The sequence below is a fragment of the Saccostrea cucullata genome, unplaced genomic scaffold (genome assembly GCF_032062105.1).
Source record: "Saccostrea cucullata isolate Sc308-1 unplaced genomic scaffold, CSIRO_AGI_Scuc_v1 ctg269, whole genome shotgun sequence".
Taxonomy (NCBI): Eukaryota; Metazoa; Mollusca; class Bivalvia; order Ostreida; family Ostreidae; genus Saccostrea; species Saccostrea cuccullata.
This window is the reverse complement of record NW_026935187.1, coordinates 514353-523829: the sequence shown is the minus strand read 5'-3', so window position 1 is coordinate 523829 and position 9477 is coordinate 514353. Positions and strand designations below refer to the sequence as shown.

Below are 9477 nucleotides of genomic sequence, written 5' to 3'. Positions count from 1 at the left end.
TGATATTGTGATGAAAAAAGAGATGTATCTATAATCCGAAAATAACCTACAACTCATTAAAATTGTCACTTTTTACTGCCTGAAATGACTACCTTACATATTATCATATATTTTAATGAAATGAAATTGAAATGAAATGCAAATGAATATAAATATACACTATCCTTTAAAACGAATTGCATTACAGACATATAGCCACCTAAATCATTTTTATATATAAGATTTTTTTTCTTACATATAGTCTTCTAAGATGGATTGCGAAGTTTGTGACAGTCCGGCTGAGTTTACATGCAAGAATTGTTCAGTTAAGCTTTGTACAATATGTGTAGGACTACACATGCTTTCCGAATCAGAAAATGGTCATGATGTAGTGAAATCTTGCGAACAAAATGAATCAGAGGAAAATAAATGCCAGGACCACCCCCAGCAAGAGAGCAGCGCATTTTGCAAGACTTGCAACATTTCTATCTGTGTCTTATGTCTATCGGAGAAGCACAATGCACATGAAATTGGCGAGTTATCCGAGAAAGTTGACACATTATCCGACATTATCGCCAAAGAAAATGAACAGCTTCAGTCCTTACAATCTGAAATGGAGAAAATTCTGGTACATGTCAACAGAAGATCTGCAGAACTTCCACTTGCCTACAAAAAGACAAAAAATAATGTTACCTCCCATATCAGGGAAAGGCATCAGGTGATCGATAAAGCAGAAACGGCATTGCACAAAGATCTAGACAAAATGGAAGAAAAGCATCACGGAATACTACTGAAGCAAAAAAGAGAATTTGAAGAAATATTGAAGAAATTAAAAAGCTTAGATCAAGAAGTATTTAGCTTGGCAAAATCCAAAGACGTTTCGAAATTAATGGAATTCAAGCTAGAACTTGAAAACTTACAAGTGCCAACTTTCATAGAAGAAACAAAACCAGCATTCTTTCAACCTTCCGAGATCAATGAAAGTCAAATATCATCGTATTTCGGTTACATAGAAACATTGCAGTCGTTCAAAAGACCCACAGACAACCTTACACAAGAAGCTGAAGATGAAATCTCCTTATTACCGAAAGCTCTAGATGTACCTACAGTTCTTACTGCCTTTGATGCACAGTTTCCAGCTTCTACAGAAAACAACAACAGGTTGTATTCCATTGTTCCCCTCGGTGACGGCAGGGTGTGGGTAGGAGGACACAGTGATATCCTAAAGCTTTTTGATCAGGAACGTCTTATAGCCACTGTCAATAAAAAGAGTATTGGTTTGTACCTGACTCTGCATGAGGGACACATAGTTTATCCAGATGCTGACAAAACCCTGAAAGAGGTTAAAAACGGTAAAATAGATACATTGTTCAGTATCGGGGAGTGGAACCCTGACGGTATTACCTATACCGCGGCACGTGAATTCCTTGTCTGTCTCCTGGCAACAGATGGTTCACAGTCAAAGGTCGTAAGATACAGCAGTTCCGGTGACGTCCTGCAGGAAATCCAGTACGACTCCCTGCACAAACCTCTGTTTAAGAGGGCAATTTACGTGGTGGAGAATGGTAACGGCGATATTTGTGTACTTGACTTGGATAAAAATGCCGTCACAGTCGTTGACAATCTCGGAATATTCAGGTTCTCCTACACAGGGAACAAAGCATCCAAGGAGAAATTCAAACTTTGCTCCCTTACCACAGACAGCATGCATCATATCATCATCACGGACTTTATAGGTGACAAAATTCACATTCTGGACAGGGACGGTCGATTCCTGAGGTACATCATTCCTGATCAGGGGATACAGAGACCAAGGGCCGTGTGTGTCATTAGGGAGGGGGAGTTAATGGTGGGGGAGTGTATAACGGGAATGATTAAGAGAATAAAGTACCTAGCCTAAGAATACAAATTGAAGGCAAAATAGGTTTTATGATTCGATTTTGATATGCCAATACCGTGAATAAATTTTGTTTGTAATGATTGGCGTCTCTTTTTAGAATACATATTTGTATATAGGCTTACATATAAAGGGCAGTTTACGCTTTATAAACCGCTTCGTGGTTTATGAAAAAAGCGTAAACTGTTCCAACCCAGTTTATACCGCATAAAATTTGTAGCTATTAAATTCATTGCTTATAATTTAATTTTCATACATATGGTGTAAGAAAAAAAGATGATTGTTCAAACAAAATTACTTCAATTGTATAAAATTTGAATGTAACGTCAGGCGGATTGATTTGACGAAAGTCATTGTGACGTGGGCAACCCATTTTATACGATTTGAAATAAATTTTTTTATCCAGTCAAATACAGCGTTACAACCAGAATTAAATTATTATTTAATATTCAGAATTCTATACTTATGAAAAGAAATCAAATTTACACTTGCATTGGATTAGAAAACAAAATTTACCTGATTCTAGATAAATGATGTTTCATAGATGTAGATCAGTAAGTCTAATTGTATGTATGTTCAATGTGATTTATAGATTCTGAAATGCATATATCGACCTGATGTTTCTAAAAATGAAAATAACCTTCCATAAAACAAAAATAGTAATGACATCACAATAGCTAATATGATTTGATGATTCTGAAATAGTATTACTTCTCTTGTAATAACTGGTAAGATGTAAAAATATCTTGCATAAGGATCCACTTTAAGGCCCTTTCACAATTGGCGCACGAGCAGAAGCGACAAAATATTCGTGGGAACGAATAATTCTGATGAGGATTGTAAACTGTTGCCGAAATAATCGCATATGAAAAAGTATTCTTTCGAAATTAGCACGACTGTTGTGTATTGAATCTTGCAATACATCTTGCGTCTATTTGCGACTAAGATAATGCGATTGATCAGGTAATCAGAGGATTGAACGTGCTCCTATGCGATTGGACGTGCGGTGCTTGTGCGCTTATGCATTCCATGGTACATGTACGAATGTTCGTGCGAGTCATAGGGCTGGGTAATTATACCGCCCGTTTCCGACGGTCTTCAGTTGATATAGTGTATGCGAGTTAAGATGCTTATAAATTATATAGGGTTATATACTAGTGGCAAAGCATGACAATTGAAGCTGATAAATCAGGCAATGATAGTAAAACGTTGCAAGATTACATGAGACACGTTGAGCAACAATCTCATGGTCGCAAAACAAACGCAGAGACAGCTGCGATTCATCTAACGACCGTGCACCGTGCATCACTCCTGCGAGTAGGCCTTCATGAAACGTTGTAAGATGTTCGTACTAATATCCGTGCTTTGAATTGCGATAATTTGGATAGCATTTGGTCGCGTCTGAATAGTTTGCATGTCGACTGTTTTGAGGAGACTTGATGCGACCACTAAAACGCATGCAACGAATGCGAGACACCGTGCAACGTATGCGAGAGGTCGTGCGAAGCTAAAATTATCCGATCGCTAGTGTTGTAAAGTGCTCGTGCGCCATGTGAAAGGGCCTTTATAATATAACATAAGATGTTTTTCATTAATTGATAAAATGTAATACATGTACAGATGTTTTTCATTAATTGATAAAATGTAATACATGTACAACGAATGTTGCCTTTTAAATTACTTTTCCTAAATCACGTTATCAGTATAAAGGAAACGCAACAATTGTCAGCTTATTTTGATGTCTGAAAGGAAAGAGAGAAAACCTGTGGCTTCTTTGCATTAATATTTTCAAATTTTGCTTTGCCCATCTCTGTAAAAAAAAAATAATATTACAAATGTAGCACTTTCATTTGTTCAATCTCTAGATATACCGACTTCACGGATATTAATATGCTTTTCTGTGAAGTCGGTATATCTAATTAAAAGATTAACCTCATGAAAGGGCTACATTTGTTTAATTTTTATGATGGACGAAACATATTTCATAGCTATGAAGGTCGTTAAAAACGTTGACAATATCGCTCATCATCATTTATTTGTATAACACATTTTCAAATGGAAAAAAACTGTCATCTTGTAAGGTTCCCTTCCATTTGATTGAGAAATTAATACTATGTACGATTCAGAACATTGTAACATCAAAAGCAACGTTGTGAAAGTTTCCCCAAATCTTTCTCTCTCTTTATTTCTCAAGCGGTCTAAAGCATCTTGGCCACTCAGTTAAAATATCTCTAATATATTTTCTCGCATAATCACCGGTGTTAGATAGATCTGTCCAGTGTGAGACTGCAGTGTGAGATTTTTTCCCCCGCTTTCACTGAAAGTGGGATATTAATTTGGGTCTGTCCATCCGTCCGTCCATCTTTCTGACTTTCTGTAACGCTTTCGTTTCCGCACGATATCTCGACAAACCTTTGAGCTTTCGTTATGAAACTTTGCATAGCAACTCCCTCTGGCCTAAGAAAGAAACTTATTGATTTTGAGGTCAAGAGGCCAAAGTTCAAGGTCATAAATTCATAAATTCTGTCTGTTAAAACACTTTCGTTTCCACATGATATCCCGAGAATCCTTAAAGCTTTTGAAATGAAATTTTGCATAACAACTCCCTGTGGCCTAAGGAAGACCCCCCGATTGATTTTGAGATCTAAAGGTCAAAGTTCAAGGTCGTAAATTTATACATTCCGTCTGTGTGTAACACTTTCAATTCCGGGCAATATCTCAAGAAGATTTTGACCTTTTGCAATAAAATTTTATACCAAAACTTCCTTGTGCCTCTCTCACCTCTCTTAAAGTGTCCGCCCCGTTTGTTTTATTAATATTTATTTTATTAAATCGAAAATGAATAATTATATACATGTATGTGACCTACTGTTTGCATATAAATTTAGAAAGAAGAAAGCGGCTCCGTGGGGTAGGGGAATGTCTCTCGCTTTACAAGACAGAGGCCCCGGGTTCGAATCCCAGACGATCCATATTTCCTTTTTTTTTTTTGAATACTTGTTTTAACTAAATGATAATATTCAGCGTGTGAAATGTTATGACATCTGGCTTGTACAAACTCATAAAATCATCATTACAGTGTGATTTATATTCTATATAAAAAGAATCTTCTATACACATAATAAAGAATAAGCAATCAAATCTTTATATCCATATTGGCTTTTTTTATTTGCTTCATTATACATGTATATACATTTAATATTCTACAAATTCGTCCAGTTTAAGGTATATATCTGAGCATTCAAAAGTGCATGTCTTTTCCATTTTTTCTACTTTATGTAAATGATTGGATCATTTTTATGTATTTCATTTTCCTTCTGCATTTTCAGAGTTGCACACGTTTCATGAGTGAAAAACATAATTATTTTTCATGTTACTGCTCTCTGGCTTTTAAAATTCGATTTTTTTTAATTGAAGCAATGTTTTAAATAATAATTATATAGGAGTAATCACGTTTACATTTCAGCTTTATATTGTTTAAGCGTCATTTATGAAAGCTATGACTACGAGGGCTGTTCGAAAATTATTGAGACACTTTGTATATTTTGTTTTCTAATGAACGTCTTCGGTGAAAAACTTTAATAAGCATTATTTGTTTATTTCATTATAAAGGTAGGTGGGATGTTTACTGTTAAAGCTCTAAATCACATGAATACGTTTTGGCGAGTTTCCAACAAATGGAAATTTTATACTGGGGTAGCAACAGCATACATTTTTAAAGAATAGTTTTAAAAAAAGAGACTTACAATTTTTGTAATGTTATATGTAATAACAAAGAAGGAAAATTATTAAAAGCTTCCCGATCGTTTACAAGCGAAACCATCTTCGACTGACGTGACGTTAAATGACGTAGTGATTGCTCCGGGTCATTAGACATATGCATATTTATTATTTCACCGAAACTTTTCTTATTATCATAGGAATTTGAAATTTTGCATAATTGTTTAATTTGTTCTATATAAAATGTTGATGAATTTTCATGAAATTATCTCCATGCTTTATGAAGTAAAAGTAATTGTCTCAATAATTTCCGAACAGCCCTCATAAAGACACAAAAGTGTTGTAGTGAAGCGTTCAATTTTGTCAATGCCTCATGACCATTTTTTGCAGTTTTGAATTTGAGACAATTTTCATAAATATCTGATATATTTGATTTTTTTAAATTCAAATTATGAGGACGAATTGTTAAAGTATGTCTGGTTCGTTTGGATATAATATGACGTTAAATTAATGTAATATGTTAAAATTCTACGTAGTTTTAATGACAATCACAGTATATTTAACTACTGTACCCGTATTTATAGAGAGGTCCTCTTTTTTAGTAGATATTATAGGTAGTTCTGAAGGGGGGGGGGTATTTTCATTCTTTCGGTTCTGCTGGGTTTTTGTAACTCAACCTTTGCAAATCTATTGACATTTATTTTGTCTTTTTTTTTTGTTTATCAACGATTGTTACCAATTTCATCAAATATTTTTGAAGTAAATTGAATAAATGATCCTTCTCACAAATTAAGTTGTTCAGTCTTTTATATGGAAATGAGCTTTGACTCATTGGAGAACTAAAGAGGTTTAATTGTTAGAAATTGAGACTTTCACATTAATTAGTGAAACAAACATCATATGGGTTTGATGGTTTAAAAATGAGAAAAAAAATTAGGGTGACAAAATATATTGTAAATATAAACAAATAATTTTAGAAATTACTTTTGAAATTAGATATTTTTGCCATAATAAAATACACATAGTAAGTACCTATAGTTATATCTAGATGCTGTCATAAGACAGTAATACCCGCATAAAAGTTTTTACCTCTACACCCCCCCTTCTACCTAGATAATGAACCTACAATATTTTTCTATACCCAACATAAAATATATTCATGCATTAAATTGAGAAAAAATGCACAGGTGGACATCTGGCTGATAGGTCTCTTGTGTAAGTATTTTAATAATGAATTTATTAAATTTACCGATCTGAAATTTAAGAGTTTTTGGGAATGATTTTCTGTTTTAAAAAAATAGATTTTGTTTAGAATTCGAAGAATATGTACATGTTGTTGCAAAACAAATACTAGTTATACTTTTTAGTTTGTTATAACGTAGATAAAATTGCAAATTCATGATGCCAATACACTTTTTGACGATTTCAAAAATTCACTACGTCATATATTAAGGGAGGATGTTACTTTCTCAACCCACCTTGGTGACCCCAATTGATTTTGTCCAAACACATATTCAAGATTCCTTTGATTTCGTGTAGTATTTGCCTTGACGACCTCTCTTTGGAAAATTTCTAGGTGGAATTTTTGCAACGTCCTGAAGTTACAAAAACCACACTTTCCAAATAACAGCAATGACACTTGTATCAGTGACGGATCCAGGAATCTTGAAAAAGGGGGGACGACCAGTTGTGGGTCGGGCTAGGAGCCCACAGTCACATAAAAAATGATTTATTAAATCTTATGTATATTTTGGTCACAAAAGGGGGGCTTAGCACCCTTCCCCCCTCTCTCTCAGTGTGTATTATTATGCTCTTTGATTTCCATGCACGTGGTGTACATTTTTTGTGATGGATTGATATATAGGCAAGCTATTTTGCGTTGTTTAGTAGGAATTTCAATTATGTTTAAAGGCTATTTGAATGGAATTATAAACTAAATATCAACAAAATGCCATGCATGCTCCACAATCAGCTGTATGCCTGAAACATGCAGAAATGAACGATAACTCTGCATGGGAGACTGAATACAGGCAAGTATCTCATATGAAATTCCTAGACCAGATTACACAATCTTGTGTCATGACACATAAAGTGGTATATATGTTTGTGGATATATTTATTTTTAAGAAAACGTGTGCAATACCTACAGGACTTATTAACACTGCTTTATTTTCTTTTTATATTTTGGGAACAAACACCACTTGCTTGTGATTTATTTTTGGGTATGAACGATTTCTTTGTACAATCTCACGTGCAATTTGAATGGCAAATCATTTGGGAGAAATTAACAATGTAAGTTTTGCTAAGTCATAAAAAAATATTACCCTACTTTTTTTTCTTTGCACAGGTAGAGTGTTTGACAACCTTTTTGTTTTAAATAAAATCTCAAGGCGCCAAAAAGACTGCGCCATTCTGTTGGTTAAAATATTTTGGCGCTTCTCTCTTAAGTGATCTATTGTTAACTATTTATTTTGTATAGGTCTGCTTGCATGATAATTATCTACTTATCGATTATCTGTTTGATAAAATTTGATCATGATGAATGATTTCTTTTATGACTCTCAAACGTATATTTAAAGATATATAGTTAATACAATTGAATAATGACTGGGTGTTAATTGCCCCGGTGATTAACAAAAATCCCTTTGTTTCATTTACATTTCGAGTCGATATGACCTGTAGAGGACAGATGATTCAACGAAAATGGATTGCATTGGTATATACTTCAAACCTATTTTGGTATAACTGATAAATTTCCAAAATAAAAAATGTTAATGCAACCATCCTTATTCATCTAAAATATTATATAAAATATCAGGTTTCATCCTTTCACACACAGCTGAACTGATTATGGGATAGCTTTGCAAAAACCCTGATTCAGTGTTAGTCTCGCAGTAACTAAGATATATAGATTATAGTTGTTACAGACTTTATCAACCAGGGTTAGTCTTTAGTTACATTTACCCCAGAGAGATAAGAGTTAGTCCTCACATTTAATATTTTATCTATATCTAAAATCTTTTGTTTTACACTGCCATTCTTTCTATAATAATGAATGTTACCCATCTCTTATCTGCAACTCCTCCTAAACCATTGAATAAAATTTTTTGATACTTTCACAGATTCTTTATAATATAATGTCATTGTGCACTTCCGATTTTACTTTTTGATCTGACAATTATTTTGGGTCTCTGAGTGCAAAATATGAACTTCGCCATTTTAATCATGGGAGGCGGGGTATTATTTAGAGAGCTCAGTGCTCACAGTACATCTAGTTTAAATTGCATTTTATCAGATGTTTTATGTTATTCAAAATAATGATTTGTTTAATTTATAATTGTTTCATTTTTTCGCTGAATGCATTGTCTTTGGGAAAACAGTAATTTATTTACAAGTTTATATTCGAACTATGGAAACTTTTTTAAGATATGTTACTTGACAACATCTGTATCACACCCTATGTCCACCCTCGACCAATACCAGGCCAGGGTGATATTGGAGTCTCAGGTTGATATAGAGTGATACAGATTTTGCCATGTAGTATCCCCCCGCTTGAAAGTGGGGGATATTAATTTCGGTCTGTCCGTCTGTCTGTAGTTTTGTCTGCCTGTAACGCATTCGTTTCGGTTGTATTTTTGTCTGTCCGTCTGTAACACTTTTGTTTCCACGCATTTTTTGTGTTTAAATTTTACATGACAACTCCTAATGACCTAAAGAAGACGTCTATTGATTTTGAGGTCAAAGATTGAGTAAAGACTCAATTAGCCACTATATTTTGTGTAAAATTTTGACAACGTAGAACCTGGATGATAGAAACATGTATATGTGACCTACTGTTTGCAGTTAATCCATTGCAAAGTCAAGTGTGTCGATGGTATGGG

General features: G+C 34.1%; 1 protein-coding gene across 1 annotated transcript; it reads left to right on the top strand.

Annotated features, from left to right (window-relative positions):
- Nucleotides 1–250: 250 nt before the first annotated feature.
- LOC134242137 (uncharacterized) lies at nucleotides 251–1879 on the top strand. Its single transcript, XM_062724169.1, has one exon. It carries the CDS (start codon nucleotides 251–253, stop codon nucleotides 1877–1879), a length of 1629 nt encoding a protein of 542 aa, XP_062580153.1.
- The last annotated feature ends 7598 nt before the right edge of the window (nucleotides 1880–9477 follow it).

Coding starts and splice junctions, on each gene's coding strand:
- LOC134242137 (XM_062724169.1), top strand. CDS start 251: ATGGATTGCGAAGTTTGTGACAGTCCGGCTGAGTTTACATGCAAGAAT.